Source organism: Leptonotus elevatus, chromosome 4 (assembly GCF_054856555.1).
Source record: "Leptonotus elevatus isolate MCC_2025b chromosome 4, RoL_Lele_1.0, whole genome shotgun sequence".
Taxonomy (NCBI): domain Eukaryota; kingdom Metazoa; phylum Chordata; class Actinopteri; order Syngnathiformes; family Syngnathidae; genus Leptonotus; species Leptonotus elevatus.
The window spans coordinates 13,359,370-13,380,354 of record NC_141242.1 but is presented as its reverse complement, the minus strand read 5'-3'; the positions used below and the strand labels follow the sequence as shown (position 1 = coordinate 13,380,354).

Below are 20,985 nucleotides of genomic sequence, written 5' to 3'. Positions count from 1 at the left end.
AACAAGGTGTGGGAGAGTAAAGACAGAAAAATAGAGATGAAAAGTGACAGGCTGGAAGGCAGCCATCTGTCAGGTTAAATGGTGCGATGTCACAGATAGTGACAGCCAATAATTGGTGACAGATGACTGTCTGGCTTTTTGTTCACCAAATACTGACCACTTATCGCAACACAATAGCTGAGAGTGTCATGTGCGACAAAGCAGCTCTCAAAAGGAGGTATCCAGACTGAAATAGTTTACAGTCCTGTCAATAAGTGGTTCCCAGTGTCTCAATAGCATACAAAGCATATCCACTTGCATTAAATGACAGGCTAGCGCTCAGCATTCATTTTTAACATCAATGAAAGAAAAGGGCAGAGGGTGTTTTCACAACTCCCACGCAATCACGTTTCTAGATTTTTCCGACATGTCCGGGACTCACCGATCAGCATGGACGCAGTAAGAAGTTTGGGATCGTAGGGACTTTTTCCTCTGCCGTTTTCAATGTGAGGCAAGAGTCGAAAGATGCTGTCCTGAGTGGAGAAAACACAAAGTTGCTCTCTGTGGATTTGGGGGATTAAAATTCACTGCATATTGCAATTATTATGGGTATGTGCCCCCCCCCCCCCCACCACCAAAAGGCAGTTGATTAGATGAGGTGCATTTATGTAAATGCATTTGTCCAATGACCTCTTGAATTGCATTTTCCCCTTTGTTTTTATCAATCCTCAATGAAATAAAACAGCTTTGTGTGTACTTATCTATACTCAAAACCTCACCAAAATGTGCTCTTTTGTTCATTCTGCTAAAAGTGTTTCTTTGGTAACCCCAAAACTACTCAGCCCCTGAGCCGGTTTCAGTTGGCTACTTGGAATTTGGCAAGCAAACCAAAATGTCACAAGAACACATGCTCAAAATGTGGACCATTTTAGAGTCTTAGCCAATTGCAGGTATCCTTTAAAAAACATACATTTTGCCAGATTCATGCTAAAGTTGAACTACATATACTAGACAGCCCTCTGGAAGTTATAATAAAAACATCTCTGCATAGTTATGTGCATCCATGTTTATGTTCTGAAACTTGTTCAGTTTATCTCGATCACTTGGCATACATTCCATTCCAGTGGTAACTTTGTTTAGTTTTTCCAAAAATTTGAAAGCAAAGAACCATAGTAGACATCATATTGATTGTCTTAATTACGCTGCTATTTGTGGAACTACAATATATGGAAAAAGTCGTTTTCAGCTGCAATGATAGTGAAGTAATTTATTTGACTGAGTTTTAAAAAAAAAAAAACTTGGAAAATGTGAAATGTTTTGGTTTTCATTATGACTTAGTAACCTTAACATGCAAAGCAACTTCCTTCCATCAAATACATACACGAGCTCCACATGAGTCGTACACTGTAGGTTATTAAAAGAAAGAGTTCTTCCTTACACCTTTGTGTGATAATGTATTAGTGAAGAAGTGATTTTAAAAGCTATGCAATATCACAGACGTACCTCTAATTTTTTGCCCACCTCGAGGTAGGAACACACTGGGTGAAATGCTCCTGTTCCACACACGTAGAGGTGAGTCTGGTTGAATGGCTGCAGCACCTTGACAAAGTTTGCACATTCTCTCTGAGGAATAAAAGCAAAAATAAACCATCATTTCCGACTGTTCCAGGGCTCAAGCGGATATATTACGGTTGATCTGTGGGGAAAACAAACACGCGGCCAAACACAAGAGGAAAATCCGATAAGAGATTTGAGAACTGAAATCTAGGGTAATCCCACACAGAGTGCACAATGATGAGTCATGAATGTGTATGTAACTCTTTCAGCAGATTGACATCTCCTCCCTTAGTCCACCTTCACAATTGCACTCAAACATAATTCCCGCTTTCCCAGACATCCTTGTCTAATCTCAATTACCATAAATTACACAATTGGGCCGTTAATTGACATCTTCCATTATTTACCGGTGGTGACAAAGCAGCACACTCTGTATCAAACACATTGTTTGATTACTTATGACCCTTCATTGAGCAGGCAGACATTATTATGCATCTTGCATGTGACATCTGAATGTGTTTGTATCCACTGCCCTGCTGCCATATGGCATATTGATTTCCTTGTACACTCTTGCAGCACATGGCAGGCAGACCTGACCTCAAATGAAAGTAACTGTGTCATCACATATTAAAAAGGGCATCGGGGGGAAAAAAATGTCACAAATTATGCATAACTAAGCTCATCTGGCTTTAATGGGCCGTACGCAGACAGCCACTGACTTTTGCAGCTGTCACACCAACGGATTTATGAAAGTAGTGCAATGTTTTGCAAGTTTAAACATTGTCATCTCAAATGTAGTGCACACGTACCGATTTTTATCATCTTGGTTAACTTTTTGTGTGAGGGATCCCACGTTTGGCGATAAAATGAAGACTGAATTGTGAGTGTGCCACAGGGCATACAGACTGTTAAAAAATACAAAGAATAAGTAAGGGGAAGAAGCAAAATCAGATGTTCACTTGCCAGGTAACTAATCTTTTTTTGGGGTTGCAAACACTTCCCCTTACCATTTCTATTACGTTGAATACTCACTTATGAGACATGTTATTCAAAAACTAGGCACAACCTGTTGCTCCTATTTATGTCCTGCAACAGTGTGAGCGTCCTAATTTGCTACTCTTCCCTTTTAATGCCACAATTACACAGTCAGTGGCTCGGGCCAACTGTCTTGACCGCAGAGAGTACATTTGGATTTGCCATCGTAAATATTAAACAGGTTTTACAACAACAATTGTCTGCCCTGAGTGTTTTGTGAGCAGATTGGGGTTTACCCCACACAACAAGATTCCAATTGGGATTATACACTTCCGCAAGACAAACCACTTGTATTTGCCTTAAAAAAAAAAAAAACAAGGTACTGTGCCCTAGTAGTGTAAAACTATCACAATCATACATTTGCAAATAGCCAATAACAAGCAGCTAAATGTATCTGACAGAATTAGAGATAAAACACATTACTCTCACCTAACGTTATAATTGTGCAAACTAATGTTAACCTATAATGGTTTACACTTCACAGCAGATTAACTGCATTATGTCATCAGGCCATACTTAATGATGCATGCGCAAGTTGTCCGGCAACCTGTTTACCGGTTTGGTCACGTGACTTTCCGCATAAGGCCCATCGCTCAGGATAATCTTTCAGAAACATCCGAGTATTTGCTGACTTTAATTGTAAAGCGGAAAAATGCTGAAATTAGGCCTGAATATCGATACGTGGTTGAATCTTTGCCACTTCAGTGTCGTCACACTTTGTGTATGCATTTTCTTTCTCCCAACTTTTTCAATGCATTCTAGCATCCTTTTGTAACTCTCAATCTGTTCTTCTTCCTCTATGAGGGATTAAAAAAAGAAGAAGCTTTGGCCCACTCTATTCATCTGTGCCATAATATTTACAGATACCACACAAAGGAGTTCACGGTCCTTCAAATCCATCGTACCATAGTCTTATCTGGCCAATCTCCAAACTGTGAGCTCAGGCACAAACAGCAACATGGCGTGAGGCATCATATCATCTCAGTGTGCTTACACTGATCTTTAACTATGCCTTAGGGACATAGTGTGTTTTTTTATGGTCTCAGCCTAATTCATAACAAGATTTACAGTTTTACAGTTCTGTTTCCAACATAATTGAGCTGAATGACTCTGAAGAGATGTATTGTTTGACGTCCAGGAAAGGATTGTTTTTCCCTCATCTAAAAGAAGTCAATAATCCCAGTGTAACCACTGCATATTCAGTGAATAGTTTTGGGTTATGATCTTTGGTACCACTTTGGTACTTTTGCTAAGGTATTTTGGTATGACTGCAAGGAATAGATTTGCTAACTGCAAATTGAAAGTTTCTGTAGTACAAAGGTGATGCGTAATGTGGATTATATATACTATACATATGTTTCATGCTTGGTATCATAGAATTAGGTTGGAAAACAGTTAATAGAGATCCACTCGGACTCACTCTTTTAAATGGAGCTCTTGAAAGCTTTAGCTGTGATTAAGGGCAAATGCTGGTATGAGTTGATGCTGAGATTGCGGTCAGACCTGAGGCAAGTATGCCAGTGAGTTCTCCTCATGACTGCTGAAAATATGAATGGTATTATTATACTCTGTCCACAAAAATGTAGTAAAAGCTTTTTCCTTTGCACTATTATCTAAAGAAGTGGTTGTTTTCAAAGTGGATAGTTCTTCTGGAGAAAATAACCATAAGTAAATTGAAGTCGTTATTTTGGTAATGGACTATTAAAAATGTATTTGATTATCAGGCCTGTTTCTTGTCCTAATTGGAAAAATTCAGCTTCATTACCGAGAGATCTTTTCCGGCCCACTTGCATTCATCTCTCCTGATGGGAGACGCCGGCCAAGGGATCTGCAAACACAAACCAAACAGACCAAAAGAATCATTCCTTCCATGTGCATACATGCGTGTGTGTATACAGAATGGTTGAAAGGGTCATGGTGCGATTTGTTCTCCACTTTGTTTACAGTTTACTCTATTATTCATCCAGGCAGGTGAACATAGAGCGGCTAACGTGCAAGGCGCAGCATGTGATGGCGTGCGACAGTGCTGACTTGAAATATTAATGAGACACTTTCCAGTCGAAACTGAACAGAAGAAGTCTGAGGTACATCAGACTCTGATTGCAGAAAGTCGGCCAGACATGACCCCGAAGGGTTTGTTTTACCTGTACAATATCGTTGCTAATGTTTAGGAGGTTGAAGGAGAAAATATGGTCTTTGGCTCCCACCACCAGTCTTCCTTTCTCTTCATCCAGCAGGAAGGTGTGGTAAGATGAACTGTTGAGTAGACCTTCGAAAGTCACAAGGTTGTTGGACTCCAGCATTTCTGCAGGGGGAGGTGCATAGTTTAAACCCACTGCAAAGAAAGCTCCAAAAACAGAAAATGTATATTTTATTTTACAGTATTTCTAATTTAATTAAATTTCTATTTATGTAAAATAGAAAATAAAATAAAAAATAAATCGAAAATAGAATGTTAATGCTTGCTTTAGTTCAGTGCTGAGCTGTGTATTTTACATTGGGCATATTGCTAGTATTTACAGTAGATACAACGGGATTATCTTCTTCCTTAAATCATCTGTGGTTCCTTCTGTTTTTCTTTGCTGCCACTGGCACTGTTGTCTTTCTTTGGGCCATGGCGAAGAAAATTGTCGTGGAAAAATCCAAATGGACTCGCGAACGTCGGAGCACCTCCATACCACCTTTGTGAGTGTTCGCGCTCTGGCTTGAAATGAGCAGTGCCTCACCAATATAGATTACTAACACATAACAAAGACATGATTCTCCTCAGTACAAGCCAGTGCACCATTAGAATACCTTTGAAGATGTTATTCCAGGTTACAGTCATTTCTGTCAGTTTTGCCGTAGAGTTGTGGTTTTCTTCAGTTTTCATAGACACCATCATACTTCAAAAGAGTTGATGTTAGGAATTGTACAACTGGGCCAAGGAACGCAGCCAGCAAAAAACAAGGATACAGTGCCAAGCTTAACTGAACTGCCCAGGTGATGCCAGCACTGTGAGCCAATGACCAAGTTGCCGGCATAGTGAGGGTCAACCTCACCAAAGCAGCCAAGCAAAACTCAATGCGCTCACAGTGGAAAAGTCAAAGGAACATATACCATAGTAATATAGTCCACAGCTCAAACTGTAATATTCACAGTCTTACGCCTAACCACAGCTGCTATTAGGGCAAATTAAATATGGTTTGCAGATCACGTTTTGCTGTGTAATCGGAGGGTTTGCCAAGGCGACATTTGCTTTCACAGCGGAAAGCTCGACTTGTCTGACTGACGATGAGAGCCCTCATCTCGGCATATCCTTTAAGCATGCAATTATCACATTATAAAGCCATTTGTGTAATGCAAATGGAGGACACTCTCAACTCTGAATTGTTTGAGAATGTAATTGAATGATGATAAACAAGCTAAAACCAAACATGCTTTGTAAAGAACAAATCCTGCACCATGAGCACATTTTCCGTCAATTTATTTTACCACAATTTTGTTCAGATGCAAAATGTGCTGGTCAATACAAGAGTCCACATACCCAAATAATTATAGCCAAGACCTGTAAATGTAATCGTTCTCTCTCCAAAATGATCACATTTTAATATTAATATTTTGCTGTCAATGCATATAAACAATCTTCTGTGCCAAGTATGCTCATGTTTATTAAACCTCTGATGTTATTGCATTGATTTAGTTGGTTTCCGGTACCTCAGCACTAGTGGAGGATTTATTTTAGGCAGTCTCCAAAATGTAAAGCCAGTATGCTGCATTATTTCTAAGCCCTCAGGTACGGACTAACCCCACTCCCATCATTCTCTGAGAACCTGATACCCAACTTCATAAATCCCAGAGGATTTGAAAACATTCTTGAAATTGTGACGCCAAAGGAAGCTGGAGAAACTGAATTGTTTAAAATCACACCATCCTGTCAGTTATATATCTGGATTTATTGATCAGTTGATGATAACATGATACTATGGGACAGTTGGGCTACTACTCACAACGCAGTGAGCATCTATAAAAGTTTCTGCTCAACCGAGACAAAATTTGCATTCCAGATTTATGTTCTCCTCTGGCCATGGTGATCCATCACGGGTAAATGTGCTCACAGTAAGTCATTTTACTGACAGGACCGCAACACCCACCTGATCCATTTCCACCTTCACTGAGGCTGTGGTTGTAAAGATGGATTAGAATATCTATTACATATATATGCAGTAATATTGTGTAGACGTTCATCACTTCCTGTTGAGTGAAGAGAACGGTTTTAGGGTGGGGGTTGCACCGACTTTATTATTCACAATATTTAGAGATAGACATCGACTAGGCTCTAATCAAATGTCTTTCGAGTCTGTAACCAATTTTTCTTCTAAGCAGTGCAATTGTGCACAGCTTTCACCATCTCAGTGCATTAAAAAAAATGAGCTAGCTTGGCATTTTCCATTTTCACATTTGCCTCATACAAAGAAATTAACATTTTTATGGCTTTAGGTTAGTGTTGGGAGGGAGCGGGAAGAAACATTTCTTTTTGTTCTTTTTTTAAAGACGGAAATTGCTGAAAGTGTTGAAAGCCTTTCAAACTTTATTGCACACTATGTCCAGTAATCATTGTCACACGGGCCTTGCTGAAAATGCCAACTAGGTTCATTCAACTAGTCTTGGGTCGTACTGTAGCTTCTTTCTATTAATATTAATGTTAAAGTACATGAAGTGTTGATAGGCAGCGTGTGGTGCAATTCACATGAGTTCTTGCAGCGCCGAGCTGCCTCACGTCATCAATGCATGAGCCGCGAATGATCACACTTTAGCCGGTCTCAGCTGTAGCTAGTCATTTGGAGGCCCAGCGCAGATATAGTCAGAGCCCAACACTTAAAATAAACCTATAATAGCTTAATTAAGTCTCAATTTGATACCCTGAATCAAAAAAACTAAAACTGCTTAGATTCAGCAGCTGACACCATCGACTAGCTGTCTTGATTCAATATCATCTGACCTTTTCAAAACTATTGCGAAATCTATGTTGAATTACAGCAAATAATCAACTGATCACTTCAGTCAGGCGAGTTAACTAAACATCTTAAAGTAGAGCTGCCGTCAAGCCTCTTCAAAGAAAGAGAACAATGGACGCTTCATTCTTAGACCCATCACAAACCTCCTCTTCTTAGCAAGATTGTCAAGAAAATGTTTTTTAATGATTTGAAATGATGACAATTTAACACTGACGCAGTGAATGTGTCCGTGCTTGTCTCATTAGATCTCACTGCAGCATTCGATGCAGTTGATCATAATATACTCTTAAACAAGCTGGAATGTTGTTATAGTCCTAAATTGGTGCATGTCCAACGATTGGAAGTTTAGAATCAAATCAAATAGCAATGACGTGGAGTCCCTCAAGGGTCAGTCCTTGAACTACTTTTGTTCAGTTTTTATATGTTACCATTGGGTCAAACGCAATTCCAATGTTGTCTCTCATAGATTACATATACATAGATTACACACAGCTTCAGTTCACTTAACGTGATGTGTCACAATCCAACGTAAATTAACAACTTTGATTAATTAAAATTGCAGTTAAATCAAAACAAAACAGATTGTTTTTGGCAATAAAGAAAGGAGTGTTTTCTCTCTATTCATCTGTTACATGTGTTCTATTAAAACCATACAGGCTCATACAGATGCTTGCATGTCGAATGTATCGCCACCTGCATCCTACAGCAACATACAGAAAAGATCAATCAGCTGATCCGTGATAACTTTCCATGGGAATAATTCAGTTACATGGGAACAACTCAAAGCTAATCATCTAGGGAAAGACACTTTAAGGGTGTTGTGTGTGTGGTATGTCTGTTTATGGTGCTCGCTGGGATTTGTGTTATTGGAAAGAAGGAAAGGATGTTTTTCCCGAATGGTTTGGGCCTCTACATGTTGGAACTAGTATGTCCCCTATGGTTAACTACAAACACCCATTTTGTCTTGTTCAACCTGCAATTTCAGAGCAAAAAATGGATGCACATGATTTTTTTTTATGCATTCAAATGGGCCACTGCCAAACATATTAACAGCACACAAGCAGGTGAATTGGAGGATGTGCCTCTTTTAACAGGTGTCAGCTGCCTCTGTGCCCAGTCTCTCTGATCTGTCCACCTGCCACCTTTTGCTTTTCACCATCTGATTTGCTCTCACTTCCTCAGTCGTGTACCTTCCTTAGCTTATTTAACAGCTGCTCTTTCCTACCCACTTCTCACCCACTCTCACTCAGTCTTACTGCCTCTTCCGTCGCAAATAATTTGTGAAAAACCAGCAATGGGAGGCCAGATAGAATTGATGCAAATAATCAACATTCCCATGTGAGACTGATAAAAATAAATTATTTTACCCGACTTTCTCTCTTTCTCTTTCTTGACTGGGGGCAGCGCTAGTGTTATCTAAGTGCTTCCAGAGAAACAGAAGGAACACATCTTGACAAAAGCCCACGTGTGGCATGTATTTATGAACACTTGATGCATCACTCATAGTACTGATTGTGGGAATGTACACATTGACAAACACAAGCAGAGCACATGCGTTTCATTTATGCCTGAGGAAATGCACCACAAAGCTTCATTAGTCGAGTACTGTATGTACAAAGACGCTGAAATGCAAGGAAATATCTCGGCTGCCTATTTTTACTTATTGCATGCTGGTTGGTCTGCTGCTAATCTGGGTGCACACAAGAATGTTGCGGATGTCGTCGTTATCATTTTTGCAGGATGTTGGCCTCGGATACATCCCAGTGTCCTGAGCTGTTTTAAATCATATGATCTGGAAATATTCTTGTTTGTTTGCCTTCTTCAGTCTATCCTTTTGGCTACTCAATTCAAATTCAGTTTTATAGGGTCCAAGTATCTGTACAGATTTGGACAGCCAGTAAGTGAATGTTATCATCTAGCCATAGTGAGGTAGCTGAAGTCTATACCAGCTGACTTGAGAGATTGTTGTATATATTCTGGACTGGCTGAGAGTAGACTGCAGGAAAGACAACCCTTTGCACCTACAGATCATTTAGTTTTCAATGAACCATACATGAATGGTTTTGAAATGTATGAGTAGGCCGGAATAACTGTGGAAAACCCAAACAATGTCATTTAAACCACATCAGTATGCTATTTTACAGAAAACAAAAAACATACCACGGACTAAGTGAACCTGTTCAAAGTTTTACATGGAGCTGACATTCGCAATACAGAGTTCCGTTCCAACAGACTGAAGCCGTATTTGTATGCAAGTCAAAATATGTGTCATAGTCTATCACTAACTTAAACTGTAGTCAAGTCTTAACTATATTGTCTATGGAGAAAACATATTCCAGCCTCAAGTTTCTTTACATGCTTACCGACCACTGTCGTGGGGGTATAGTAGTGTTTCATAGGATTGCAAGATTCTGAGAATTTCAAAGTTGGAAACATAGGAAATAGCAGAAATGTATGTCAATTAACAAGGAATGTACAAAATTGAAGCAGTGGTTTTGCATTGCAGAATGCAGATCAAAATACATTGAATAGCAACATTGAGAATCCAAGATTTTTATGTTTTTCCGATAACGACGGACCTATAATCTGGGGGTCAAGGCAAGCTCTTGTCCTACTTACGCCACACCAGATAGTTAGCAATGAGTTTTGGTATCTATTCTCTTTTTCTCTCTCTCTTTTCTCTCTCTCTCTCTCTTGTTCTCTCTCTCTCTATCTATCTATCTATCTATTAGATAGATAACATAATCAATCTATATCCATTTTACTAAAGGACTAAACAACCTATCCAGAAATACAAAGTTTGAACTGAAATTTGTGTTTGAAATTGCCGCACTGACAATGTTTATAGATGAGAAAAGTTTGCTGCTATTCACAATAAGAATTTAAGAAATAAAAATGTGGATTATATAAAAAAGGAAACCAATTATTCATTTGTTATATTGTCATATTATAAAAAAACAACAACAACTTTGCTTCATGTCTCTTGGATTAACCTGTAAAAATTGCTCCTCAAAATTAGAATGTTGCTTCTCAAATTAAGTCACTGATTAGGATAAGTGCTCCGAAAAGAGTTATTTTATACCTTGCTGAAGGCTTTGTGTTGCCAGTTAATTCCCATAAAATTTTCAGTTTCTATTTTGGAATATTTCCAGGATTCCCCAGTTTAAATTCCCATGGGAATTCCCACCCATTTATAATTTTAGCACTGTATGTCCTAGTACTTCTGGCAGTACATCCTATAAAATTAAAGTAGCATCTCATCACTCGTTGGCAGTTAACACCTCTTTTGGCTCATAAAGCATATGTATGGTCATTTACTTCCAGGATCATGAATTCAACGGCACACTGCATTGTCCTAATGTCCATTCCTCTTGTTATTTATCATACAGGAGTGCATTTCTTGAATGCTGTCACCCCGTTTAGACACTTTGGCATCACCTCACAGCATGTTTGTTGATACAGTTGGAACTTAACTAGTGTTTAGGTAGCCGTGGGGTATCGTTGTTATCTTTCCTCCTACGCTGCTGACCTTCTGGCCTTCAACCCTCACTTCTAAAGATCAGTCAGACTCTTGTAGGGTTCAGCTGCATGTGTGTTTGTAAGAAAATTCAGTATGTATCAGATAGTATGTTTAGTGAGGAACTCGTACTATGGGGGCAGTGGGCGCTTTGTGATACACATCTTAATGCTTCATTCGTACGAGGGAATCCTTTGTAGTCGTACGTCGCCATATGCATTCATGCTGGTTGAGACCCGCATCATGTATTGACCTCTAGGGGTCAGAGTTCTTTAAGTTCAGCGCCTCACGTGCCGCTGATAATGCTGGATTGGACCATATGTCACTGTCAAGGAAAAACTACCTTTTAATCCCTCATTGTCAATAAGAGAATGTAGTCATTACAAATAGCCTGTTCATATGTTGTTTATTTATGTGTAGTCAGAGTTAATAATAATGATTTTAACTGAGTTGTGTTGAATCTATTATATCTATTTAGTCAAGTATCCTTTGGCATTCATGTCTGCATTTATTTATAGATACTAGTGATATTGTTTATATGCAAAGCCACTGACTTTACTTTCTGCTTTTATTCTCATTCACTTTGAATACATAGAATGCGTCTATTAATTTCATTTGTATTATCATTGACATAGACTATGTATTGATAGGCCTACATGTAGTTTTTTTTTTGCTATGCTGCTGTTCACATTCACATCTGCATACATAGTAGTGATGTCCACTTATTTTCAGACCGACATCAGCATAAAAGCTCCACTCTTGAGTAGTCTCCAATACCAAGTACGGATACCACTAGTAATTTTGTTAGATTTAAAAACAAAACAAAAAAACACTGATAAATCTTTTTTAAAGAATGACATATATATCCCATTTTCCCTTAAAATTTCATGAAATTAATAATTTAATTAGTAACTAATTTCTACTTCCTGATTGCAAAATGGCCACAAGACGGTGGCCAATACTGGTATCGTCCAACATTGCGAGTACCAATACCTTGAATTAAGGCTGGGTATCTTCCCGATATTGATACCAGAAATTGGTACTCGCCCATCCCAACTAAAACATAGTATTATTCATATACCGCTTCCCAAATACAGTATACTCTAGTATTGCCCTCATTCATATATGGATGGATGGATAGATAGATAGATAGATAGATAGATAGATAGATAGATAGATAGATAGATAGATAGATAGATAGATAGATAGATAGATAGATAGATAGATAGATAGATAGATAGATAGATAGATGGACGGATGCACAGATAGGCAGATAGACAGATTGTCCACCCTGTTTGAATAAAATCTGCTAATGAATCAGACTAATTGCTGACAGTATGAATGATTCATAATGTTGCTTTTCAGGACAGCACAGTTGTTAAATAGTGCCCCCCCCCCCCCCCCCCCCACAGGGGCTAATGCAAATGAGGGCCTCATTGAGAAGCGCACAATTAAATAAGCAGGTTGGCTTCCGCGGTAATGGAGACATCAATGCGTGTGGGCGTGCTTCTACCAACTGACAACGTGTACTTTTTAACTGACTGATATGCTCACAGGTATCATTAGCCATTTACAGATGGCAATATGAACATGCACGCGCGCGCGCGTGTGTGTGTGTGTGTGTGTGTAATTATGGATCTCCCAGTGCTGAGCGAGGACTATTTCTCTTCGAGGGTAAAGCCATCTGCTTAAACAGACCTACACCATTCATTCCAAACATAATTGCCGCACATTGTGGAACAGAGGGGGGAAAATGACACGTGGGAAGAGAAGAAATAAATGACACTTGGCTGGCAGGGAGTCGGCATCTGGCACCACTTTTCACGACGGGTACACGGGTAATTTAGGCAAAGATAAGATGATGAGAATGAATCTCGGACAGACTTGTGTAATGAACAGTTGAGTAGAAGCATGCATACATGACAGACAAATCTGATACAACCACAACAACATATTTGGTTAGATAAATATCCTGATGACTTCACAGGATTATTGTCATTAAATCGTGCATGTGTATCTGAAGATGTTAAGTGGTACAGTTATGTTTGTCAACAGTTGGGCTCAGTTTGAGCGTTATTTCTCCCTCACGATCAGTCAGTAGAGAACCGATTATCAGATGTCCCTGAAAGATCATCCTAAGTGATGTGATGTGGGGGGATTATTTTGTATATTATTTTATATATTTATTATTATTTTTATTTTTATTATTTACTATTTTATATTTTTCCTTTTTCCATTCAAAATTTGTTTTTTTTTAATGCAAATCCTGAATTTCAGGTACACACATATATCTGACCTAATTTCAGCATCTTCCCATCCTTGTGATCAAAATCAACAAAGTACATATTATTGAGTGTCTCTGATTGTCCTGCGGTGTGCAACATAGCGTTGGGCTGACTCAATTGGTATTATTTGAAACATAATGATAGCCATTCAGGAAACACTTGCTCTTGCCTGGACACAAATCAAGCAGCCACTGGTTGTGTTAAATGTAATTTTAAAAAAATACAATACAAAAAAATGACTAAGAAGAAGTTGCCACCGCAATGTAATCAGGCTGCCCTGTGGCACTGAGTCGCATCAAACAGGTCGGTCTTGGTACTATGGTAGACACAGTCATGTGTGTAGTTGACTGTGTTTATCTGACTACACAACACACTACTGTATAAGAGCAGTCAGAACACATGGCAATATTGATCGAAGTTAATCACGAGGTCTCTCACATACAGTATTAAAAATCAGTGCAGAGGCTAAAAATCAAGACACAATTCCAAACATGGCATTTATGCTGTAAATAATAATAATGATGAAAAATAATAATTTAAACATATTATCGTGTGCAGCTAATTCAGGTGCTAGTTTATTTTTTCAAACACATAAAAACAAAGAAATTGACCAAGTGAGGACAATATCAGAATAATTTCAAGATTGCGTGTAGGACGTCACTAGTGCACAGAACTCACCTTTGTACGAGAGTTTTAGTCGCGGGACATTGGCCTTGGTCTGCTGGGCTCCATCGCCTCCTTTCCGAAACAGAATCACGCCACAGGCCAGCACAAAGCTGCCCCAGAGAAGAGAGCCCATTGTCTTGAGGTGAGCAAGGCCAGCGGCGTCTGTCTTCTGCACACCTCTCGGGTCCTTCTACAAGATCCACTCCAAAAAGTGTCCCTGATTTGTGTGGGTCAGTCTGCACTTAAAGAGGGCCAGTTGAAAGCCAGTCCAAAAGATGAGTTTGGCAGAGGGGGTCACAGGTCACCGTAACTGCATGAAAGCCGGTCCCAGCAACAAGCCCAAGGTGAACTTATTAATGGAGAGCGGAGAAGCAGCAAGGTAAATCTGCCATCTGTCCTGGTCATTTAAATACCATCCACGCCAAGTGAGGGAAAACAATGTCCTGTTTGTGTTCTGCTCTTAATCCTTAGTCGTCTGTTTTGAGTTTTCCCTTTTATCCACTTTTTCTCCCTCAAATCTCCTCTTCCCGTTGAGCTTGCACAGCTCTTTCCTGTCCGCGCTGCACAGTGCAAGTGAGCACAGCTGAGGCAGACAGTGTGCACACAGTCAGGAAGGCAGAGTGAGAGTGCAGTGAAGGAAGGAGGGAGGGAGTGAGAGAGGAAGCACACGTTAAGGTTAGGGCAAAGCACACAAAAGAAAAGACAGGAAAGTATAAATATGGAACATGAAAGCCTCCTACTGTTTATTGTTTTGTGGGTTTGTAAAGCTTTGGAAATATTTTTTAACACCCATTGTTCATAACATGAAGACAAATATTAAATGCTACGTTGGGTTTCGATGGCTCGGGCTGATCCCTTCTTCCGTTGATTGAAGTGACAATATTTTCCACATTATGTCACTGGCCACAACCTGTGATTAGTTTTCCTATTTAATGATGCGAACAAAGTCTGGACAGTGTCATGCGTGCACTGTCAACATATTGTCACCCCGATTGAAAGAATGCCACTATGTCATGCAGTCCGACACACTTGACTATTTGAGCCTGTTCTTAAAACAGCGACATTCTCTGCAGCACTGAGATTCTCTGGCAGGCTGCTCCACAAACACGGGCTGCAAAAAACTGAAACGAGGCCTCGCCATGAGTGTGTGTCCTGAGCCAAACGACGCCAGTTGCATCTCACGGGGGTTAATAGGTTAAAAGGAGTGATTTAAAAATCGGTAGATTGGACTCAAACTGCTCTACATTAATCTATGTAGTATTTTGATTATTTGGTTGCAATATGTTTGTGCAGGAGTATCTAATGAGGAGCTTTCGCTTTCCAAAAGGCCGACAAGTTTGAAATCAGTAAAATTTCAAATGTTACCAGTGTGCACACTGAATTCTTGAAAAGTCTTACATTTTAATGTTAAAAGTTACAGCAATAAAAATGGAATGAACACTCCATTGCTTGGAAACAAATGTTGGAATGAGTGCAACCATCAATCAACAATGTTCTAGTTCATCAGAAATATAACCATATGGACCAATTCTAATTGTCGTCTGTCATGAATGAGAGGCCTAAATTTGATTGAAGTGGGCTTGAAAAGTCTTCCTTAATTGCATTTCGAACATCTAATAGATCCTTTCACTTTTGTCAATAGTGTGCCCTTAATGTGCCGCCATGTGTTCTCTTGCCATGCAATGCTCCTTATACCAATTTTCTGTCCTTTGGTAAACTGGCTTGCTTTCATTCTCTGGTATTTAGACTAAAACATGTATTTTTCATTAGCTTTTAGAATACGGAAGTTTGGAATACATTTTATTATTTTACTAAATTGACTTGCATGTGCCTGTCAGCAATCTTTTTTTTTTTTTGCTTTCATTAATTTTCATCTACTTCAAAGTGTAACTTAAATATTTCAAAGGCAAACAATTGTGCGTATTTTGACAGATACAAGCAAGATTGTCAGGGTAGTTGAGTTCTATAATTAAGTCAGTGCTGTTGTCACAATTGTATCTCTTGGGTGCAATCTTGTGTCCTTAACAAAATGACTCTGGTCAGTCAAACCAGTAAATGTCCTGCCACATATGCAGGGTTGTTGGTCAGTATGAAGCTAAGCACACAAATGCTGCTAAATGCTACTGAAGTACATGGCAGTGAAGAGTCGTGATCGGTCACATGCAACAAGTATTTCACAGTTTTTAAAGTGAATGCTAAGTCACCTGAGACCAATGAATAAGAGATGAGGCCGATAAATCAGTGATGTAACTCCATAATAAAACAAACATGTCTTATCAACTGTTACATGGCGCCAGTCAACCATGGGTAAGAAAGTTAAGTCCAAGAACCATGCTATGATTGTAAATCCAAGATTCGGACACAAACACTCGAACAACCTCAACGTTGAAGTAAAAACCCTGTAATGTAATTTCAGAGATATTTCATCAAACATTGTTGAAGGAAGTTGTTGAAAAAATGTTCAAACACTGAGAACTATGTAAGTGTGATGCTATATCTTTAAACAGTTTTTAATCATTTCAGTTTTCCAGATTTTTTTGGGGGTGAGGGCATGGCTAAATTAGATTTGAAAGCCTTATTTATTTATTTATTTATTTATTCAATTTGGCAGGGTTGTTAACACGCTGAGTGTCTTTTACAAGACATTTATTTTCATTTATAGAGATGTGAAATGATTATAATCAACCTCACCAAGTCATTTAGCAGCGTTTTAAACAACACAAGCCACTAGCAGACCAGATGAACACTCTTAAGTAGTGAAGATAGATTGACTAGATACTCCATCATAGTCAAAGGGGGAGTTCCCTGTCCTTTCTCTCCGAGCGTGCCAAATGTGATGTCAATCTCCCTGCAAACAGCGGACCCTCAGTGAGCCCATTCCTCCTGGTGTTGCATGATAATGACGCCAGCGACCATAGTGGTGTTCAAGACCCTCTACCGAGGTGGATCTGTGCGGATAAAGAGCCATCAGACAGTGGGAGGAGAGCAGAACTAATTCAGTAGTGAGTGGATGAGGCCTGGCCGCTATGCTAATGTCCGTTGGGAGCCAGCATCACGCCACAGTCTCTGCTTACCCCTGTGGGATTTTCATCACTATGCCAGGGATCTTGTAATGCAATCTGCCATTGCTGTGGCGCAATTGTTGGAGACAAATTTGGACTGAATGGGATGCTTGAGAATGTACCCAATAGTTCCGCTTCCATGCACTTTGCATGTTAAATATACAGGGGGTCCTTGATTTGCAATGGAGTTTAATTCCTATGAACGTCAGTATGACTAACTGTAGTCTTTTAAGAAAGGCCGAGGTAAACATTTGTATGAAAAACACATCAAGGGCATAAATCTAAAACAATCAAATACAAATCAGTAATTGCATGGTGGCGAGGGCTATGCACAAATCCAAGGTGATTCGAATGGTGATTTTGAGAGGGCATGGAAAAGCAAATATCAAATCAACATTTTTGCACTCCGGTCAGAAGGAAATCTTGCAATACTGTAGTGTGTACGGTCCTTGTAATGAAGAGCTCAATATATATGGCATATCTATGTGGGGAAAGCACATGCTTCAACGCGGGAGTGGGTTAATACTAACTCCACCATGTTGCCCATCTCTCATTGTTATAAATAAATAACTTGACTAGAACGACTCTTGCCAAAAGAGATGACTATCTTGACTATCTTTTGAGTTATTCCCAGCTCAAATGAAGCGCAGTGTTTCAAGGAGGGGGATGGCCTCAACCCACCTTACAGTTGAAACTGTCTTGGCCTTCATCCTTGTCCGTCTCAGAGTCGTGTCTGTCAATACCCATTGAAAATCAAAGCCCCACCACATCACCCGCCCGCCCGCAACTCAGTTCACTTAAAGAATGTAGTGCCCATCTCAGCACACATGTTGACAACACAAGTGCTCTCCAAGCCTCAGATCTTTGCTCTCTGCCTCCCGTATACAGTACGCCAGTTCCACAACCACTTCCACATCCCACCACTTACACATGCACCACTGAAAAGCCACTTTCTCCATTCCACCTTTTGTTTGGTATGGCCCCTCTCACTGCACAAGCATGGGAACGTCAACAACAATCCTCTAAACGAGAGGATTTGGCTCAGCAAAATGAACCACAAGCTTCCAGAAAAGCAATTAACCACATTTGCTGCCCACCTACCCTTTAGAAAACCAGCCCTTAGAGCTTACCCCACGCATCCACGCACCCAGCTGGAGTTCAGATTAGCCTCGTAGGGGAGCACCTCAGTTGCGGCAGGTAAAACACATGAAACATATTTATGTAGTTCAAAGCCCACATTCCAGTTGGTTGAAGATGCGTACACCAAAATATCTCCTCAAAAATGATACATGAGAACCATAAAAGAATACCTGACATTCATTCACTTCTGTCTTTTACACAGAACCAAGTGAAGGCAGGATTTGGCCACATTTTCACAGTATCCCTTCAATTAGATCAGGGGTTGGGAATCGATGTTTCCCCATCCACTAACACACCTGATTGAAAGAACAAGATAGTTATCAGGCTCCTGCAGAGCTTGTTGATGAGCTGGCCATTTGAGTCAGCTGTGTTGGAGGAGGGAGACATTGAAAACAGGCAGGACACTAGCTCTCGAGGACCAAAGTTCCGGATCCCTCATTTGTTTTACTGCACACTGTTTGTAACCTCAAAACCTGGTATGTAGGGACCGTCACAAACAGTGGACCTCTGAAAGTGGGAATTGCATTATTTACTACAGGATATTAATAATATTATCATCATTATTATTATTACTAATCCCTTTCGTATTAGTAATTTTCCTGTTTCACTTTTGAGACTCACAAGGTCACGTACAGGAACATTTGATTGCTATGCCACACATAGCGTTGAAAATGATTATTTTGAATACATGAGCATGGGATTGTTATACCACACATATCTTTGAAAATGATTATTTTGATTACATTATAGTGGGATTACACCACACACTGTTTTGAAGATGATTACACAAGCGTGTGATTGTTATGCCACATAGCTTTCAGAATGAATAATCATACAAAACAAATGTGTGATTATGCCGCGCATAGCTTTGAAAATGATTATTTTGACCATGTGTGATCGATTATTGGGCCACACTTAAAAATGCCTCAAATAACCTTAATTTTCTACTCAAAATTTTTAATATGCCTCATGCAGCTGACCACAGGTGTTTTATTGTTGTGACTGGTTGTTGATGTATCCATTTTTTGCCTATGAATCAGAAGAACGACAAGGAAAGGCACTCCCTGAAGAAATCATTTCACCATTGCAGAAATTCCACTACACTTTGCACCTTTATCCCACTTTTCCAGCATTGCCTTACACAAGCTACGGTTGGCTGGCGACCAGTTGAGAGTCTAGCCTGCCTCTTACCCAAAGTCAGATGGGATAGGCTCCAGCACAGCCACATTATCATGAGGCTAAGCAGTACAGAGGATGGATGGATGCCTTACGCAAGCCCTGGGGCGAAATGGACTTGGCAATTTCCTGCCTATTGCGGTAGCATCCAATGCTGGGATAGAGAGATTAAGTTTAAACATGTCACATTCACTTTTCCAGTCAAGTTAGCTCAGTCATACCAAGTATTTGTCACACAATGCTGATGTTATAGTTCACGTCTTAACAGTGTTCTGTTTGAACAGCAAAGTTCGATTAAATATTGTGTCAGTTTGTTTCTTTTGCAGAATGTTGTAAAATTACCAGGTCATTCTCGAAACCCCAATTCCGTGTCAGGACAGTTTATGCGTAACAGCGGTATGACGACTGAAGACTGCATGAAATGGCCAATATTTTTTTCTTTGTGCCCATTTGTGGATACTGTCAATGTCGATCCTAAACAAGAACAAACAACAATGGGTTCCTTTCTACGGCTATTGGGTTCCACAAAATGACAGCAATGATGTACATATATTCTATGCATTATTTGCCCTTGTAAACCTGCTGTGATGGGAGACAGCTGTGTGTGCAGGCATGGATGAAAAAGGAGGGCATGTATACTCCTTGCAAACTGCTGTGCTAACCCATCCCAGTCATGACCAGCTCGCCCCAGGCAATCTTGACAACATACGACAGGAGATGCACGTGCAACTTAGTGCTACGTGGCTTTTGCTGCTAACTGGAACAAAACAAAACCATAACTTATCTGATATTTCTGGCGTTAAAACAAATAGGGGCAAACTCTTTTCCACGCCAGCTCTTCAATTTGAGACGACACGCGAGAGTGGCACATGCACAATTCATGACTACATAAACCACACGCTGTTGGTTATTTACTGTTTAGTAATAAAAAATGGATGAAAACGCAGTACAGACCTCAGAGTCATGAATTAATTACTGCCAAGGTTGAATTGTATCAGCTCCGACACGCTAACCACACCCTCGTTATGGCGACCACATGCTCCATGATAGCTTGTGATGGTGCAGGAACAGGAACATTTGTATGTTAACCCAAAACCTATTCGGCATTTTATATAATTCCAGGACATGTACCGGCATCATCCATCAATATTTCAATTTCCAGTGTTACCTGATTCTTGTCTCCATGGTTATGAATAAAAACACACACACAAACTCTTATTGACTTGGTTGCAGTCGGCAGTAGCGGAGGTAGCGCCAGTACCCGCAGACTGGCTCTACTTTCCATTCTGTGGGCTACAGTGACAGCAATATTCCTTTCAGGAGACGTTCCAACCACTTTAGATCCAACTGCGTTAATAATATGAAGATATGTTGATAAATGGATATTAACAAGCCCTTTCCGGTTATGGCAGGAAATATATGTTCAGTTTTTCATCACAATAATGTATAAATCTCTTTAATTCAACCAGTGTGCAAGCTACACCCATTAAATTAAAAAAACACATACACATGCTGTATGCCACACTTATTACACATAGTTACAGTGTAGTCGCCTTACCCAGACTGCGGCA

At 39.8% G+C, this 20,985-nt stretch overlaps 1 protein-coding gene across 1 annotated transcript in view; it reads right to left on the bottom strand.

Annotated features, from left to right (window-relative positions):
- The window catches only part of sema3ab (sema domain, immunoglobulin domain (Ig), short basic domain, secreted, (semaphorin) 3Ab), a 29,764-nt gene extending 9,318 nt beyond the window's left edge, over positions 1-20,446 (bottom strand). Inside the window, exons 1-6 of the mRNA XM_086073171.1 lie at positions 20,369-20,446; positions 14,049-14,619; positions 4,716-4,876; positions 4,337-4,399; positions 1,483-1,602; positions 422-512 (exon numbers count right to left, since the gene is read on the bottom strand). Of these exons, the coding sequence (XP_085929297.1) occupies positions 422-512; positions 1,483-1,602; positions 4,337-4,399; positions 4,716-4,876; positions 14,049-14,169 (556 nt within the window). The 5' untranslated portion in view covers positions 14,170-14,619; positions 20,369-20,446. The remainder of the gene's footprint in view (positions 1-421; positions 513-1,482; positions 1,603-4,336; positions 4,400-4,715; positions 4,877-14,048; positions 14,620-20,368) is intronic.
- Between the last annotated feature and the right edge of the window lie 539 nt (positions 20,447-20,985).